The sequence below is a fragment of the Coffea arabica genome, chromosome 2e (genome assembly GCF_036785885.1).
Source record: "Coffea arabica cultivar ET-39 chromosome 2e, Coffea Arabica ET-39 HiFi, whole genome shotgun sequence".
Classification (NCBI taxonomy): domain Eukaryota; kingdom Viridiplantae; phylum Streptophyta; class Magnoliopsida; order Gentianales; family Rubiaceae; genus Coffea; species Coffea arabica.
In genome coordinates, this window is record NC_092313.1 from 60,321,473 (window position 1) to 60,339,393 (window position 17,921).

At 35.8% G+C, this 17,921-nt stretch overlaps 2 protein-coding genes across 7 annotated transcripts; one reads left to right on the top strand and one right to left on the bottom strand.

Annotated features, from left to right (window-relative positions):
- Positions 1 to 392: 392 nt before the first annotated feature.
- LOC113732599 (histidinol dehydrogenase, chloroplastic-like) lies at positions 393 to 9,710 on the top strand. Of its 5 annotated transcripts, none has more exons than XM_027258497.2 (15): positions 394 to 646; positions 757 to 891; positions 2,461 to 2,582; positions 2,720 to 2,772; positions 3,205 to 3,277; positions 3,605 to 3,706; positions 3,805 to 3,906; positions 4,024 to 4,095; positions 4,173 to 4,235; positions 4,348 to 4,389; positions 5,405 to 5,464; positions 5,600 to 5,710; positions 5,967 to 6,137; positions 8,635 to 8,725; positions 9,153 to 9,710. In XM_027258497.2, exons 2-15 carry the CDS (start codon positions 768 to 770, stop codon positions 9,434 to 9,436), a joined length of 1,470 nt encoding a protein of 489 aa, XP_027114298.1. In that variant the 5' UTR covers positions 394 to 646; positions 757 to 767; the 3' UTR covers positions 9,437 to 9,710. The 5 variants fall into 5 exon arrangements, with proteins under 5 accessions (XP_027114301.1, XP_027114302.1, XP_027114298.1 ...); XM_027258498.2 differs by having other exon boundaries at positions 2,726 to 2,772; XM_027258500.2 differs by lacking the exon at positions 757 to 891 and having other exon boundaries at positions 393 to 646.
- Positions 9,711 to 11,322: 1,612 nt separating this feature from the next.
- Positions 11,323 to 17,536, bottom strand: LOC113732601 (probable inactive leucine-rich repeat receptor-like protein kinase At3g03770). Of its 2 annotated transcripts, none has more exons than XM_027258502.2 (7): positions 15,912 to 17,536; positions 15,242 to 15,375; positions 14,017 to 14,257; positions 13,224 to 13,429; positions 12,990 to 13,039; positions 12,279 to 12,390; positions 11,323 to 11,835 (listed from the first exon to the last, which is right to left on the bottom strand). In XM_027258502.2, exons 1-7 carry the CDS (start codon positions 17,245 to 17,247, stop codon positions 11,587 to 11,589), a joined length of 2,328 nt encoding a protein of 775 aa, XP_027114303.2. In that variant the 5' UTR covers positions 17,248 to 17,536; the 3' UTR covers positions 11,323 to 11,586. The 2 variants fall into 2 exon arrangements, with proteins under 2 accessions (XP_027114303.2, XP_071936744.1); XM_072080643.1 differs by having other exon boundaries at positions 13,224 to 13,441; positions 15,912 to 17,534.
- Positions 17,537 to 17,921: the final 385 nt, after the last annotated feature.

Genomic DNA, 17,921 nt, shown 5'->3' on the forward strand with positions numbered 1-17,921 from the left:
TTTAATTGTTTTGAAACTTTAATCTAATGGTGACTCAGCCGAACTCAGGAGTCAGGGATCAATGGATTCGATCGACTGGCTTAAGATTAAAAAAAAAAAACCAAAGAATCGGATAATGTCATAAATATATTTTCATTACATATAAATAAAGTATTATGAAAAAATTTCCTTAAGTTGACAATTTACATGTGTTTTGATAAGTTTAGATCCAAAAGTAAGGATTACATTCAATAAAAAGTTGTATAATTAATGGTAAAATTGTAACTTGGGAATTGTTTATGAGTGATTTTATACTTTCTTGAAATATTTATGGGTCATAATGAACTAGTATCAAAAAGTTTGAGGGCATCAAAGTTATTAAATTGGCAAACCTAATGCGTTATTCCTGTTCCTTCTCTCTCACACAGCGGTCAAATTTTTGCCTTCAAAACACACACCACGGAGGGACACGAACAGACGCCGCACAAACAGGCAATCCCAAATTGGGGCTCAGCTTTAGCAAGAAATTACCTCGGTTCTTTTTTCTCTAACTTTTTTAAGTAGGGGAGGGTGGGATTCAAGAAGCGAGAGGGACGGATTAGAGCCCACGATAAGCTATCATTTCGTCTGGCCAGTCCTCCAAATAGCATTTCTCAGTCACTCTTTGGTAAGCTTGGAGCCAATAATTTTTTTCCCCTTTTCCGTTTTCTTTGTTAATTGCTGTTCTAATTACATCCCTTTTTTTCTTCTTTTATGTGAATTTTTATTGAATTTCAGTATAAAAGGTGATGATGGATTGTAGGCTTCTGTGTTTCAACAAGAGCAGTGGTTTATTTTGTACTAGTAATTTTGGACTATTTGATGCCCATCGAAGTAGAATTACTAAACCAACTTTTTATCTACCAAAATCAGGTAAACAATTCTACCCTTCTAGTAATTTTTCCCAAAAAAAGGATTATTATGTGGAAAACAGATAGAACTCCATTTGATTCTATTTTTTGGATAGAAGTTTGGATTTTGTGAGATTGGTTTACCTGATCAAAGCCCCCTAGTCCTAGTTAATGTGCTTTCATATTGTTGAAGTTGCCGACGTCAATACCACCGTATTGTTGCATTGAGGGAAGAAGCTGTTTTTTTTTATTTAATTTTATGTTCTTTCCTTTTTTTTATTTAATTTTGCGTTCTTTTGTAATGGAGATTTAAGTGATTTATGTGGAATGTGGATTGCTATGGGTAGAAGTTGGTGGAAATGGTTGTATTGCCTGTTGTTTCTGTATATAATTTTTTTTGAAGACCTTAAATAACTATTTGGTCCCATTCATATTATAAATTAATAATTCACTAAAATTATATATCATATTTTCCGAAAATATGAGTCACCTTTTAGATGGGTAGCCATAGTTTGAGGTACATGAGAAAACTTTATATTTATTTATTATAAAAAAGACTTCCTTGTCATTTATATACATAATATTGTTAATATGATTCATTGTATGCATTTAATAAAATGGAAGTGGGCATATATCATTTAGTATTCCTAATCCTTTTGATCTCTTGATAACAGAAAAATGATATTGGTTACATACGTACATTGAAGATATTAATAGAATTAAATTATACTTGTAAATCAATTAGATATGGATTGGTTTATATTTCTTAGATTTTTAGACTCCTTTTATTAATATAACATTAGTTGATTAAATGAGTTTTTTTTTTAATTGTAAGTACACTCGATAAATTAATAAATTATTAATTTGTCGATTAATTAATACCTCCTTAAATCAATAGAATTGGTATGGTCCCAAGGTTATTAATTTATAGAGTTTTTATTGTATATAGTTTCTATGATTTGGGATGCATTTCCAAACTTCAACTACTTGCTTCTGATGTGGGATACAAGAAGTTAGGTTGGTATTGGCTAAGCCTGTTTCTGAAGGGTTAAAATGTAAGGGATCGGATGATTTGGAACTGCATTAAGAATTGGCCCATTATAGCTGTTTACTGTTTTTGACTACTGGTTTTGTTAAATTTGGGAGCATACAAGTGATTCTTGATTTGTCGGCAGTGTGTGTTGTTTTCTGCCTTTGGTAGGAAAATCTGTTTCTAATATACGCATCATCTTTGGTAATTATTCAATGTAACATTTGTGTTTTCTATGTTTGTGATACTCAGCAACACTCTGGATACCATTTACGCAAGCTTACCTGCTTAGCAAATGCTAATTCAACTTTGACCCAATTCTCAAAGTTTCTTCTGATTGCACCTTTTTGCTTTGCCTTTTCTGTCCTTATTCTCGTTTCTATTAATTTGCTTTGTTAATCCCTCTAGTATTGAAGTTAAAAGTACTCTGTAATCCTCTATTTTGCTTGTATATGATTCTCAATGCTTCACTTTGTCAAATTAAGATATAATTTCTTCTCAATGATATGGTTTTCCTCATTTTTCTCTTCCATCCTCTGCTTCATTTGATGTTTTCTACAGGATCATTTTTCCACACTGTGAAGTGCTCAATGAGGTCTTATAGATTATCAGACCTTAATCAGTCAGAGGTTGATAATTTAAAAGCTCGTCCCCGTATTGATTTCTCTTCAATTTTCAGTGTGGTGAGCCTATGTCTTGATGTCAGTTCTTTTGATAAATTACTTTTTGATGTCTATTCGAAAATTTTGACTGCATTATTTTTCTTTTCATCAACTTATTTACTGAGCATTTTGGTGGTTTGGCACATAAAAATTTTCAGGTTCAGCCCATTGTTGATGATGTGCGTGGTCGAGGGGATGCTGCTGTTAAAGAGTTGGTTCCTCTGTTAATCCTACAAATGAATCTCCATATTCTTTTTTGTTACTGTAAAAAGTTTATTTATGCACATGAAAGGTTTTTTTGGCCTTTTTTTGTGTTTGGGGGGGGGGGGGGGAAGTTGAGGAAAAGAATAGTGTTCAGGGCAGTAGATGATCTTGCCAACACAGTGGGAACTATTAAGGGCTGCTTTGACCAATTTTAGTTTCTTTGCCTCTACAGTGAATTAGGATAAAGATACAGTGGTAGCTTTTATATTCCAAAAAGCATAACTAATAATTAAAGGTTGAAGAAAGGTTAAACCTTGTGTTTTCAAGATTTTAATCTTCAGTGAAAAAGTTTCATTTTGCTTTCTGTAGTGGCTATTTGCAAACTCTTAGAACTAGCTACAATGAGCGTGCTGTGAAATTTTCTGTACTTAAATGGCAGATATACTGCACGGTTTGACAAAGTTGAATTGGACAATATAGTTGAGGATATTAATGAGCTCCCAGATCCAGAGGTACTTACTTTATATAAGTCAAGAAAATTAAACATTTTTTAGTATATTTTATTCATTGAGATGCTATCTATAGATGCATATGTATATTCATACACTTTTTTTTTAACCTGTATACTCTGCACATATGGAATACATAATTGTTCATTTGTTTGTCCATCTATATGGTATATCACTTACTTGAGGTCTTTTTATTTTTAGACCAAGTCCACCTTTTTTATTTGGAGGGATCTCACAATTTCCAAGCACTTCTCTCTTCTCTATGTGATTTTGATTACCTTGGTTTTTCTTATGCTATTTTCTAACTTATAATTCACTTCTTTCAATCAGCTTGAGGAGGCTGTTCAAGAAGCATTTGATGTGGCTTATAATAACATATTTGCCTTTCACGCTGCACAAAAGCCAGGTGAAAAAATCATTGAGAATATGACTGTAAGTTGCTTACATTTGCTATTCTAGTTCTTGGAGAAAATATAACTACATTTAGATTCCTGTAACTTTGGAAAATCTTCAATTTTGCCATTTGTCAGGGTGTCAGGTGTAAACGTGTAGCAAGGAGCATTGCTTCTGTGGGTCTTTATGTTCCTGGAGGAACTGCTGTGTTGCCTTCAACAGCGTTGATGCTTTCAGTTGTATGGTGATTAAGTTTACTGTATTAGTTCAATTTTCGGTTCATCTGATTATGCATGCATATTGGCTTTCTCAAGTTGACTGAGATATGGTTGATATATGGTTTCTCCTCTAATAAGCCTGCTCAAATTGCTGGGTGCAAAACTGTTGTACTTGCAACTCCCCCTGCTCGGGATGGAAGCATTTGTAAGGTATTAGATATGATTATTTTCATCTTCACTGAGTGTTAATTGCAAACCAATGAACAGTTGTTTGATGCAATTTTTAGGAAGTGCTGTATTGTGCTAAAAAAGCTGGTGTTACACACATTCTTAAAGCTGGAGGCGCTCAGGTGTGAAAAGTTGGTGTTAATATTATGCATATTGACCAGTATGTTTTCCTGAAACTTGATGAATCAAGTTGCTCATAACATTGTGCTGTTATTATTTCTTTAACTATTGCAGGCAATTTCCGCAATGGCTTGGGGGACAGAATCTTGTCCCAAGGTATCAGTTTCCATATTCTTGTCCAGCCACATTTTTTTTTAAGAATTTAGCGATGGGTGTTCTCTTTTGGTTTGTAGTGGTTTGAACTTCCATAAGCATTTGCTACATATGCTTTCTTGGTAGTTCATTATATGCTACATATGTCTACTGAAGTTTTCTTGCAAGTTGAATGTTTTTGTTGTATTTCTTTAAAGTACAGGGTCCTGCCTGTGGATCAGGAAATGGAAGCATCTAAAACATCAGTTGATTGTTGACTAGTGTATCCATCTGATTGTGGTGTAGTGTCTGAATGAACTTGTCCTGTCATGCATAAATTCTTCTTGTTATCAGTTAAATGAACTAATAGTGAAGTATATGGGGACGCCATTAGATAATAGTTGATGCTTATATGTTAACAGGAAAAAAAATCAAATAGTATATCATCAAAGTTGGTTTCATACAATTAAGTTATTCTATCACCCATAATGGGGTACGGCAGCTTTTGAGCTCTGATTACTTTCCTAGTTGACAATCTTTGACAAACTATACAGCAATTAAAGAACTGATTTAAGGGGCTGAAAGGACTGGACAATACAGGTCTTTTGTCCCGGTGTTTACTCGAACTTTGCTTGCCAAAGCCTCTTTAGAAACTGATATACTATAATTGGGAGATCATGAGAAGATAGACTGGTATAGTAGAGATACAGCCATCAGCAGGGGTTTCCAGCTTTTTGCTATAGCCTTATATCTAGTTGTTGTACAAGCATCATAAGAAAGAAGCAGAAAACATGCCTGAAACTCCAAGGTGCAGAAGTGCTTGGTATTGGGCAAACTAGTGGAGTTCTAATTTTAGTTTTTAAATGTTATAAGTGCAAAGTTGCTCCTTGAGGGAAGGGTGAGATGAGACTTCTCTGCCCTTGGGCTGAAATCTGTTTTCAGTGTCCCAACCTGTTTGGTGGCTCTGCTTTCTACTACAGAAATTCTGGCACTTGTTTTTCAGTATCTACCTGATTCAATAATACATGGAAAACTGCAGGTTGAGAAGATATATGGGCCTGGAAATCAGTATGTCACAGCTGCAAAAATGATTCTGCAGGTATTGATGAATTTTCCATTAACTTTCATCCTTAACTGTTTTCATGAGTGACTAAAGTCTGAGAGATCACCTCTTTCTTTTTGCTATTTAAACTACCTTTTTGTTTATTATTTAATCCCACTACTTTCTCTACAGAACAGTGAGGCTATGGTATCTATTGACATGCCTGCTGGACCATCTGAAGTGCTTGTTATTGCTGACAAACACGCAAGTCCTGTCCATATAGCGTCTGATTTACTTTCCCAGGTACTTACTCCCTGAATCTTTGATGTCGAATTTGTTGTATGTGCAGATGAATGCAGATGGAAAAGTCATGGAAATTTTAGGTAAAGCAGATTTGTCACATATTGATCCAATTAGATCATTGTAATCAATCAAACCACTGTACTGATCCATATGAGAGCTCAAGACGAGCCTAGGAAAAGTAATGGACAACTGAAAAATGTCTCTGTGACTAACTTGATTCCTTTCTGAATCTGAAGATATAAATTACTCATCTCAGGCTGAACACGGCCCTGATAGCCAGGTTGTTCTGGTACTTGCTGGGGATGGCATTAATTTAGATGTGATTCATGAGGAAATCTACAAACAATGCCAAAGCCTTCCTAGAGGGGAGTTTGCTTCAAAAGCACTCAGCCACAGCTTCACAGTATTAGCACGCAATATGGTTGAGGTATGTTTTCTTGTTTCAAATCTTTGGGTTGTGACTTTGTGTTTGTCTGTAAAAAGCCTTATGTGGCCAATATGATGTAAGTTTTGTCCATTGTAGAAACACTGCAGTTATGCTTGACAATTGATAGAGAAGTCTACACAAATTGCGCCGTACCTTAGTTTGCTAGCTGTTTGTACTTGGAAGTCTCAAGTTTGAATGTGCCAATATGATTGACTTAGAAAGAAGATTTGTGATTACAGACAAGTTCAAAAATCTTTTATTGATTTAAATTCAAAAAGTACTTTTATGTGGCATGCTTTACCAAAACTTAAAGTTAGAAATGTTTTTAGTCAAAACCTGATTCTTTTTATAATTTCTTTGTTCAATGGTGATATATTAAGCATTAAAACTATCAGATGAGGGGCCGATCAATGCCTACGTGTTCTGTTGTAAACTTGTCTTTAGGGGCTGTATCACTGCTTAACCTTTATTGGCCCCAGAAACATTGTATGGATTGTGCAGATGTTCGTTGTTTCTGGTAATCAAATTCAATTTACATTTGGGATTTTGCATTAGGTTTCCAACAGAAGAAAAAGATAATGAAATACAAGAAAAAATTTCGGATAATGCAATAGTTAAGGTGATTCTTGTGGTTTTGATACTTCTCAGCTCGTCTAACAAATGTGTCTAATTATTGCTGAAATTATCTTAGTCATACTGGTGTATAGTGTGTTCCGAGTATTATCAGGACATATGAGCATATTGTTTGTATTTATTCATCAAGGTTATCGAGGCTGGGACTTTTATTGCTGAAATTATCTTAGTCATACTGGTGTATAGTGTGTTCCAAGTATTATCAGGACATATGAGCATATTTTTTGTACTTAATCATCAAGTTTATTGAGGCTGGGACTTTTGAGTTTGACCTGCTTTTGTCGATTCTTGGCACATTATTACTGAAAGAATCTTTAGATGTTCACAATAAAAACATAGCTGCCAGATTCTGTGGCGAATAAGGGTATTACGTACTAAAAGAGGTCATGAAATCTAGAGCCTTTGTTTTCTTGAGGCTATGGAGTTTCTACTATGAAATGTTGATTTTTAAATCTTTGTGAGCATGAGATCTGAAAATTTCCGTCATCAATGATGGGCGATGGAGATCTAGATGGTCTCATGATGCCAGCCAGCTAAGTTTCATTCTTACTTGCATCCAAGTGGAAAACTTTAAAGAAGTAGCATCAATGAGAATGTTGTTGCTGATAACTTTCCAAACATGTAAGGTTGCTCTCTTGAATTGGTTCCTGTAGTACCTTAATTAGGTTTCAATAAAGTTTATGATAAGGTGGGGCTTTGAAGAAACAGTCATGAATTCTGCTAGTGCAACTAGAGATTGTTGTTTTCTAACAGAAATTTGGATAAGAAGCGGTTGATGTTGCATATGGAGGTCAAATATCAACAATTTTTTTACCTTGGAATCCATATGAAATTTAAGCAACCATTAGTTGGGGAAACTTACAAGATCAGTGATAAATAAACAAATAAAATTAGTAGAAGAGTTGGTACAGTGGCAATGGATTGTTTTACAATCCAAGTAAAAGATACCCTTGACCATAAGTGTGTCTCAGAAGCAAATATGCCTCAACTGAAGAATTGTCTAAAACACTTTTATTTGAGGATCTTCTTTGAAGCTACAAAATGGTTCATGTTTTTCTGACAGTCTGGCTTGACATTTGTTGGCTCGAGGAAAAAGTTTAAGCTCTAGCCGCTATTAGTGCTTGTTAGTTTAATGGTATTTTGGTCCATCCGATTTATGAAGCTAGTCACTAGATGCTCTGATATTATGGTTTTGCAATCTCACAGTATAAAGAAGAATCGAAAAATGAAAAAAGAGAAAAGGTATCTCAATTTGTTAGGATCTCTTTTTGTTAGTTTGTGGCCACAAGGAAATGGTCATATGACAGCATTAAAGCTGTTGTTTCTTTGGCTTGGGTCCACTAATTATGACTACTTGTAATTGCAAATGAGTCTCAGAGAAAGCTGCTTTAGTTTTTTAATCCTCTGGACTTCTTGTTGAGGTTATATGGCAAAGCTCAAAAAACAGCACTTTTATATTTGCTCAAGCATGTTTCATTTGTTTAGTAAGCCCACCATGAGTCAGTGTCAACTGTAAATGTGCCTGTGTGTGGTTGGTTTTTCATTTCATATATAAATTTTGGAGTGGGTGTTTGGGGACTGAGAATTGTATGGTAGAGGGATTTTGATGGCTATCAGTCCACATTTCTAAACTCCTAATTAGCGCAGTCCTTTATTTTATAGTATATTTTTTTTATAGGATTAAAATTCTAATGGATGACAGCTAAAACTTGGTAGATGAAATTATACTTTGAAGCGCATGTATGTTATTCCTTGATCTTTTGGTGTAACTTTTCTTTCTCTTTGTAATGTTTTGATTTTTTCCCTACTAGTGATGATGTTGCATTTGCTTTTGAGGATAAGATCCTAACATTTGCAATATTAGGCCATAAATTTCTCAAACATGTATGCGCCTGAACATCTGATCATCAATGTGGAAGATGCTGAGAAGTGGGAAAGTTTCATCGAGAATGCAGGTGGAACACATTTTTCTTTGCCCCGTATATCCCTCTAATTCTTGCTTTTCATGTCAGCTTTGTTCTTTGTTGCTATGATTGAAACAGACAATTACCATATTGTGTCATTGTATTTCCTTAGTAAGACAAATGTGTTGTAGATTATGTTTAATAAGTAAAACTTTTTCATTAATACATTTTCTTTCCATCATCTTCTACTCTAGCACTTATTTTCCAACACCTTTCAGTTCTCCTCCTCTTTCATTATGTTTTCACATCCACTTTTGGTTGTAAAAGAACTTGCTCAATGATCAGGCTTTTAATTTGAAATGCGGGTACCTTTTCTCAATGCCCTGGTGCAATTTCTGTTTGCTTTTCCTTTGGCAATGTAAAAAAGTAGCGTTTGAAGAAGCGGTTGCTGAAGAATTTATGTGTATAATTTGTACAGGATCTGTATTTTTAGGGCAGTGGGCTCCTGAGAGTGTTGGAGATTATGCAAGTGGAACAAACCATGTACTTCCCACTTATGGCTATGCAAGGATGTATGGTGGTGTCTCTTTAGACTCCTTCCTAAAGTACATTACGGTGCAGTCTTTAACAGAAGAAGGCCTGAGGAATCTTGGTCCTTATGTGGCCACCATGGCTGATGTTGAGGGGCTGGAAGCACACAAAAGAGCTGTAACCCTCAGGCTACAGGACATAGAAGCAAGACAAACATCTAATTGGAGATAAAATATCACGAGCATGCCCCTGTTGCTGTTGTATCAATTGAACCCATTTTGATTTTCCTACCGCGTATTAGTGCTAGCAATTGGTTTTGCATATTGTTCCTGGATCTTTAGCCTCGGTGTTGGGTGTGGAACTGTTTTCTTGTCTGTTAGCATTTGTAAACCTTAGAAAATGGACTGTTGTTCTATGTTTAAGAAAATTTTGTAGGCATGGCATATTCAACAGATTCAGCTGTGGTCTTTTCCATGAAGATATAGAATTTGTCATCCTGAGGAAATTATCTTCTTTATTCTTTTAACACTTCAATTTTCTAAAGATACGGTTGTCAACTCAGCCAAATTAACAGAATAGAGTTGAATAATTCTTTAAACATAAAGATGTAAATAGCATTGCTGTTCATGGAAAGCTTCCCATTGCAAGTTAAAAGATACTTCAACAAAGAGAGTATTTGTAAAAGTTGCGAGTCAGCTGCTGAAGCTTCATTTTGTCAGGGACAATGCACAATCAAATTTTTATATAAAAGAAGAAGAAGAAGAAGTGACTTATTTTTCTTTTGGCAATTTAACTTTTTTTTTAAATTGAAATCATATTATTATTCAAGCTGCCGAAGAATACAATGTAGGGAGGAAGGTCGCACCCTTACCTCCGAAACGAGAAACGAAAATTACAAAAGTTCTACATATTCAAGGCCAGTAACCCTCTTGTGCGACACGGTAATTGAGAAGCCTTAGTAAAGAGCTCGAAGGACCCACGCGCAGTACCGTAGGAAGCCAGTGAGTCAGCCACAGCATTCCCCTCTCTGTAACAGTGCTTGAACTGATGATACTTTGGAACAGCATTCCGAATCGCACGCACGACAGGCTGAATAACCGCTGGACCTCCCTCTCCCCCCGTAAACAACTGATCAAGACGAGGCAATTAGATTCAACAATTAAATGCAATATCCCCCTTTGTCGCCCTAACTGAAGATCCAAAAGTAGCGCACGTGCCTCCGCTTGCAGGGGACTTACCGGACCAAAGAAATCAGCAAAAGCCAGAATGAGCCTTCCACAGGAATCTCTAATCACTCCACCACCACCCCCACCTCGAAGAGTAGAGCAACCATCCGAATTCAACTTAAAGAAACCGTCCAAAGGACACACCCATCGCACCAGAGTGGAAACTAAGGACCTCCGAAGTCCGGATAGCGAGAGAAGAAGTGACTTATGCTAATGCTGTAGTTAACTTAAGTTTCACCATCGATATGTATACTGCCTTATTGAGCACTTAAGTAGCAATTTAGGCTTTTAGCCATCGGCATGGTTTTATATTGGAGGAGAGGCTCCAGCCCTTTAGCTTGATCAATTCGTTACCAATTACTGTTCACTCAGAACTGTAACTTGTGCACAAACATTAAATTTAACGTATATTCTGTGTAAAAGGTTTTCATGGGAAAACTGCAAGACTTTCTAACAATCTCTCTTGATTGACCCTTGAAAATTCGTAAACTTTGCCTTAACCCTATTCAACGTTAGACTTCTCTACCTTTCTCTACCCACAAATCACAATTCCTACAGCAAAATCATAAATGTGATTTTTATTGTTTTTTGGATGAATGGGAGGTTTTGAACCATAATCTCCTACTTACAAATCCTTCCACTTTACTATTCAATCCAATCCTCCCCTTAAATGTAGATTCTAGATTTATCTTAATGATCACGAACATGAAGTTATAAGCTATGGATGGATGGTTCACACTCAAATAAGTATCTATTATCACTTGTTCAACCAATTATGAATTAAAAGAAAGCATCTATAATAGACCCTCTCCCACTAGTAGACCATCTCACAAGTAGACGATGTGAGTCTCACCTATTTGTGAGATGGTCTATTAGTAGGCCTGGTACATGTCAGAAAAAAAATTAGTAGGTAAATCCATTATAAATACTGTAGTTGTCACGGCCTGTGGAGCCTTCTCTTATGCAGGGATTCTCTCAAGGTAACAGGGCACTACAAAGTAAACCATTCATTCATGTTGTCGTGCACAAAAAAAAAAAAAAAGTGAGCATCAGAGAGCTGTTCTTGATAAGCTGTCCGAGTTGTGAAGCAGTACTATGTTACAACTGTACATAAGATCGTGCTTTTCTGACAGATTTTACTCTGATAGCCTTCTTTCAACAAAAGTGAATTGGTGATCCATGGTTGCTGCTGGAGTCACGATGCCATGAATCCTGAACTTGAGCTGCAAATTGCAAGTTCCAGAGCACATCCTCTACAGAAGGCCGGTCAGATGGCACATTTGACAGACACTTTAGACAAAGCTGAATGAGAATCTTCAATGATGCATCTGAGCATTCCTTGCTGATAATGGGATCAACAATACTCCTCCGAGCAATGTCATCTGCTGTTAAACTCACTAGTAACTGCAAAGGAAAATAAAGTTAACAAGACTGCATAATCAAATGACTTTTCAAGTTAGAAAGCTTTCTGAGTTCCCCGCCAAAAATGTCAATACGAGGGCAATTTATGATTGTGTTAAATCACTATTATAGCCGCTCAAGCATTCAGCTCTTCCATGCAGGTTTCTCCAAATATCTGAGTGTCATATATCCATAGACATAATGGATGTAATCATGTTGGAAGAGTAATAACATGGCACTTAAAGCAAGCTCTTGACATTGTGGAGGAACAGCTAGGAATGTTCAGGTAATTCAGTGTTTTTATTTTCTTTCGTTTTTTCAGCACTTAGCCATAGAATTTTTCTTTTGGGGCACATATTAGATTCTATGGCATCAGAACTCTTTTATAAAATCAAACAAGTGAAAATGGAGAAACAGGATTTAAGTTCTTAAAAGAGAGTACTTACAATATCATTGGACACATTTATATCATTTTGAGATACAATTGCCCTTCCCACGATGATTTCCAGTAAAATTACACCAAAGTCAAATACATCGTCTTTCTCCTCATACCTTAACCTGCAAGAGACATTCAGGCATTAGTTAGGCACGACATAATAGAATCATGGAGGTAGGGATATGTACATATCATTTGTAAACAATACACTAATTATGTGGAATTATTAGCATAAAAGAAGTACGGCTTGGATACAGCTTAGCAAACTATATGGAGTGGACGTTGTCACGCTGTCTATGACAAATAGGAATTCACCTATCATTGTTCTCCTAAATACCTCTCGATAAGTGTTTGTTTGCAACAAGAAACTGGAAACCGTATAGACGCTGTAAATTTGATGCAATGTCTTTTGTGCATCTCTTTCTCAACTATTAACAGAGGTGACATTCAAATTTTTTTTAAAAAAACCAATAAAGCATTGATAGAGCAATACAAAACATGTGATAAAAGAGAAAAAGTTGCCAAGGTTGAGATAGAGGAGACTTCACACATCGGTTTGTGCCAATAAAATAATTTAAGTTCTTGGTTTCAAGCAAAAGAAAGTACCCTTCTGTTTTTGTAAGTTTTATCAAAAGATGAAAAGCTAGCAAGAGAATGAATATCGACATGTCAATTGGCTAGGATGCACCTAAGCTTTAGAATGAGTTAATTTTGAACTTACCTGTGGCCAACTTTTTCCTTTGATCCAATGGAAGAAATAGTAACACATTCCTAAACAGAGTGAGAAATGAGGAAAGTCAGCAATTTCTTCTATTGACTAGCAGAAAAACAATTTAGAGATCCAATGCCCAGTTTTTGTGGTTCCTATTAAAATGAATGCAGTTTCATCAAGTCAAGCAGATCAGTCTTTCTCTTTATGTGTATCGAGGGAAAATGACAGGGTTTTCTTTCATACCGGTCTCCCATTTTCAGCTAACAAAGGCAGATTGTATTTACTAATCTTCACATGGAAATCATGATCCATCAAAGTATCTGTTATCTTCAACTGATTTGAAAATATACCAGGCACCATGCCTGTGTGAAGAAATTGGATTCCCTTAGCAACCCCAGTTGCAGCTGCCATTCTCTGTGTCCAAGTCAATTTTTGTTGCAGATGGCCATCTGCAGAAAATGCTGGTAGCAGTGGAGATACAAACACGCAAAAGAGAAAATAAAAAAACAAATTAAACAAGAAAAACAAAAACAGCTTTGACAATTATAAAAAGTTCAAAGAACACCAAGATGGTGCAAATATTATGTACTGCTGGACATGTAAAACAATCAGGACTAGCAAATCTGTGGATTTGATGGAATGTTGATTGATTGCATAAAACTTTTTCTGCAGTAAACAGTTTAATAAAATTTATCCAAAATACAAGAATAACTCCTGATGGAACAGACACATCATAATCATTTCCAAATTAAGCATCGTCAGGCACACAGAATTTTAGAACCCAAGTGGGATCATACTGCTACAGGAAATAAAAGTCTTAATGTTTCATTTTTTTGAGTAATGCTGCCTATCAGCCTATTAAGAGACTAGAAGTTGGTTAGCTGCAGTCTCCAGAAAAGGGATAGTTTAAATAAGAAAAAGAAATTGATAAGAGTGGTATGCATATAGCCAGTTGAGCAAATGACCTTATACTGTCCAAAGTTTCCAATGATAGGATAATGTGGCTTGAAGTGGGAAATATTTTATGTAGCTGTACCTGATACAAAACCTCTAAGTGTTCCATGGGGCACATGTTCAAATACAACAAGTATCTTGTTGACGCTTGAATCATCTGGGTAGCAATCAAAGCAGTGGCCGAGAGCACTAACTAAATGGCTGTGTCTAAGTTTTGAAATTAGCTCAAGATGGTGAGTGTAGGTCTGGATGCTGTGTCTCTTTCTCATTTTCAAGCATCTGATAGCAACAAGAGTACCGTCTGTGAGCAATCCTTTGTAAACCTGATTTAGCATTGACGCAAGAATGTTCAGTTACACTAAATGAAGATATGGGAATACCCCTATAGAACTGAAAAAATGAGAATAACTGATTTCAATCGTAACAAAACCACTAACAAACATTCACAAAAAAGCTTGTATACTATATCATGATGAAGAAGGCTGTACATATATACGTCAATGTTAAATAGAAATTAAGAAATAAAAAAATACATTACCATGTGTTTACTTCACAGAAGCAAAAAAGTAAAGGGATACAATAGTTCAATATGATTATTTTTCTTCACAGGGATTTCATCTATAACTTGGGTCTCTGAAACACCAGACTTGTCTAAAGAGGGACAAAAGATAAATTTTACTTAATCTTTACATCTGTTTAAATATTGAAATGTGGCATTGTTGGTTGAATTTCCCTCATAATGCAAAGCAGTTACCATGTCATAGATTAAGGCAGCAAGCATACAGATTGCAGGGCAGGAGCCAACTTCACGTATTATTGCAGTTTTGCCCAAGGATAAATCCTCTCAATGATATAAAGCTCCTTGGTCAGTACAAAATATACGTCAAATAGAAATTAAGAAATAAAAAAATACATTACCATGTGTTTACTCCACAGAAGCAAAAAAGTAAAGGGATACAATAGCTCAATATGATTATTTAGGTCTCTGAAACACCAGACTTACCTGAAGAGGGACAAAAGATAAATTTTACTTTATCTTTACATCTGTTTAAATATTGAAATGTGGCATAGTTGGTTGAATTTCCCTCATAATGCAGAGCAGTTACTATGTCATAGATTAAGGCAGCAAGCATACAGATTGCAGGATAGGAGCCAACTTCACGTATTATTGCAGTTTTGCTCAAGGATAAAACGTCTCAATGATATAAAGCTCCTTGGTCAGGACAAAAAGACTCAAGTACCGAGTGTAAAGTTATCAACTGTATCAAATAAGAGTAACCTTTTACCAATCTTATTTGATCCATTACCTGTCCATGAGAACCATCACCAATAAGATTTAATGCACTGAAGTTATTAGTAGCCTCCTTAAGCTCATCCAGAACAAAGGTTCTATAAGGGGGAAGTCCAAGTGGTCCCAACTTCCTTGTTTCAGATATATAACCTGTCAAGAAAGGAAGCTTAATCTGCTGTATAGATGCATAGGTTATTTGGACACATTTATCAAGTCTTGACTTCCTAGTTGAATCTGCTATTTTACTTAGCCAGCATCAAAATTACTGTGATGAGACGATGGTTTCCAACTTGTGGAAAAGTATGAAAAATAGGCTTTGCTTCTGAAGCATCTGCATATATATATATATATCTTTCTTCAAGCTTCTATAAGTTTATTTGTACATGATCACACAACTCCTCTTGTCAATAAAGCAATGTCATGTCCAGCACAAAGAAATTTATCAGAAATCCACAGTTCAGTGGAATGGGATGACAACCTCATGCCAGTAAATTATGTATGCAAATGAAACTTAACCAGTTTTGAGTTGTCAGTCACACATACTCGTAACTGAATAACAAAACTAATTTACATCCATATACGATAATTTTAGCTGGATATTCTATCCTTTGAGACAAATTACAGCGTGCATCTTTTGCAGCAAATGTGGATAAACAGAAATGCTGAGGAAGAGTGTAAGAACGTACTTGCATCCTTGAGAACCTTCAGTGTGATAGCTGGTGAAACTTTTTCCATTATTAGTCTTGCGTGAGGTACTTTATTTATTTTCTGTTTTCCATATTCCCTTCTGATAATCAGCAAAGCTAGACCAAGAAGTAAGATTGCTCCAATGATCCCTCCTACCATACTTGACGCAAGAACTGCTTTACTATGCGTTTCCTTTTCCTGCTTATGAGGTAAGACACTAACAGCCAGAGCTTCGTTATGACAGAAAGAGTAAGGATGCTGATTTTGATAACTCTCTGACAGACAGTTCCTAGCATACAGGACAGTCCTACTCTTAGCATTTGATTCTAAACAAGTTGGCAAAACCCCCGTCAAACGATTTGATGAAATATTAACAAAATGAAGTTCTGCATTACAAGACGTGCCCTCTAAAAGCCTTCCAGTGAATTTGTTCCCAGCAATATCCAAGTAAGTTAGAGAAGGTAAGGAGAGCAGAGATGGTGCAAAAGGGCCAACAAATTGATTTAAAGAAATGTCCAGATTCTGTAGTTGAAAAAAAGAGCTCAATTCATTTAATTTTGCATAAATAAAATTGTTCTTTCTAAGCACCAAAGAAACCAATTTGGTGGGCAGCCTTGGGAAATGAGGTCCAAGTTTGTTACCTTCCAGATCAAGAACTTGAAGGTTTGCTAAATTCTGAAGGCTAGGCACTTCCCCAGATAACATATTAGTAGAAAGCACTAGAGTCCTGAGAGTTTCTAAACTTGATACAGAAGTTGGTACTGAACCACGGAGTGAGTTATTCTTCAAACTCAGAACAGCTAAAAGTGGTAGCCTACCAAGACAATCCGGAACCTGACCTGTGAACTTGTTGTGATCCATTACAAGACTTTGGAGGTTCTTCAACTTAAAAATCTCTGTAGGAATGCTTCCTTCAAAGTAATTTGAACTAATATTCACTATTTCTAAAGAACTCAAATTTCCAATAGTTGAAGGCAATTCTCCCCTCAAGCCTAAGGATACCAAGGAGAGAACTTTCAAGTTTGGCAGACTAAGCAAGTTGAAGAAGAGGTCAACCGTTGAGAAATCCTGAGACAGTTGAGGGAAGAAACTATTTCCTTCAACATGCAACTGAGTTATGCTATCTTCATAGCAAACAAGAGTTAAAAAGGAGTTAGGTTCACCGTTGCAGAAGTCTGTATTTTCAGTCCAGCTGCTTATCTCTGCAGGAAAGTTCAGCTGGTGCTTGATTCTCAAGAGGGCTTGATATTGAGAAGGCTGCGATTGGTCTGAGTAATGAACCAGATAGAAAACCATGAAAACCAGAAGACTACGAATATGTGCTGATTCTGCCATTATCGCTCTCAAAGACTGAACTTGAGTTGCAAACTTGCAATTGTAAAGTATCAAAATGAGCTACCAAACTTCACATTCATATCTTGCAGAATTTACCAAGTAATACTCATAGTGCTTGGGACAGGTGCAGAAATAGATTAAGGGCAATCACTGTCACAGATGTGCATGCCAGAAATTGATGTATTTCACTGCTACAATTGGATTGCACAGAAGATGGAACTGTTCAACAGAAGTGACTGGAGTTGCAAGAAATGCTTGTAAAGGCGTAAAATACATGCTTGTCCCTCTTATGAAATCATCTTACACAATACCCATATATTCTTGAGGAAAAAAAACATATTGTTAAGTGTTAATGGAAAAAGTCATCAAGCAACAATGGGCTTAACAAAGTAACAAATTATCTAGTTTGAATATTTGCCCGTATAATCCAGTAGAAATTGGCGGTAATTTAAGGGTACAATTGTCCAATTATTACTCATAATTTGATTTTATATTATTAAAAGTTACTTGGAAAGTACTATCAAATTTCACGTGTTAAATAGTAATCATGATACCTCCCCAAATTTTTTCTAGCATTTATCTTATATTTTTCTGGGTGTTTGTCAAATTTAAATCTTGTCTGAATGGTTAATTTTTTGAATATTTATATAAAATTTTACTGACACCTTGACCAG

Excerpts from the sequence above, each read along its gene's own strand:
- LOC113732599 (XM_027258497.2), top strand. The coding sequence starts at position 768 with ATGATGGATTGTAGGCTTCTGTGTTTCAACAAGAGCAGTGGTTTATTT. Across the intron at positions 2,583-2,719 it reads TCTCTTCAATTTTCAGTGTG|GTTCAGCCCATTGTTGATGA; the intron begins GTGAGCCTATGT and ends AAAAATTTTCAG. Across the intron at positions 4,236-4,347 it reads TTAAAGCTGGAGGCGCTCAG|GCAATTTCCGCAATGGCTTG; the intron begins GTGTGAAAAGTT and ends TAACTATTGCAG.
- LOC113732601 (XM_072080643.1), bottom strand. The coding sequence starts at position 17,247 with ATGGCAGAATCAGCACATATTCGTAGTCTTCTGGTTTTCATGGTTTTC. Across the intron at positions 12,391-12,989 it reads AAGGAAAAAGTTGGCCACAG|GTTAAGGTATGAGGAGAAAG; the intron begins GTAAGTTCAAAA and ends TGTCTCTTGCAG. Across the intron at positions 11,836-12,278 it reads TAAATGTGTCCAATGATATT|TTACTAGTGAGTTTAACAGC; the intron begins GTAAGTACTCTC and ends TTTCCTTTGCAG.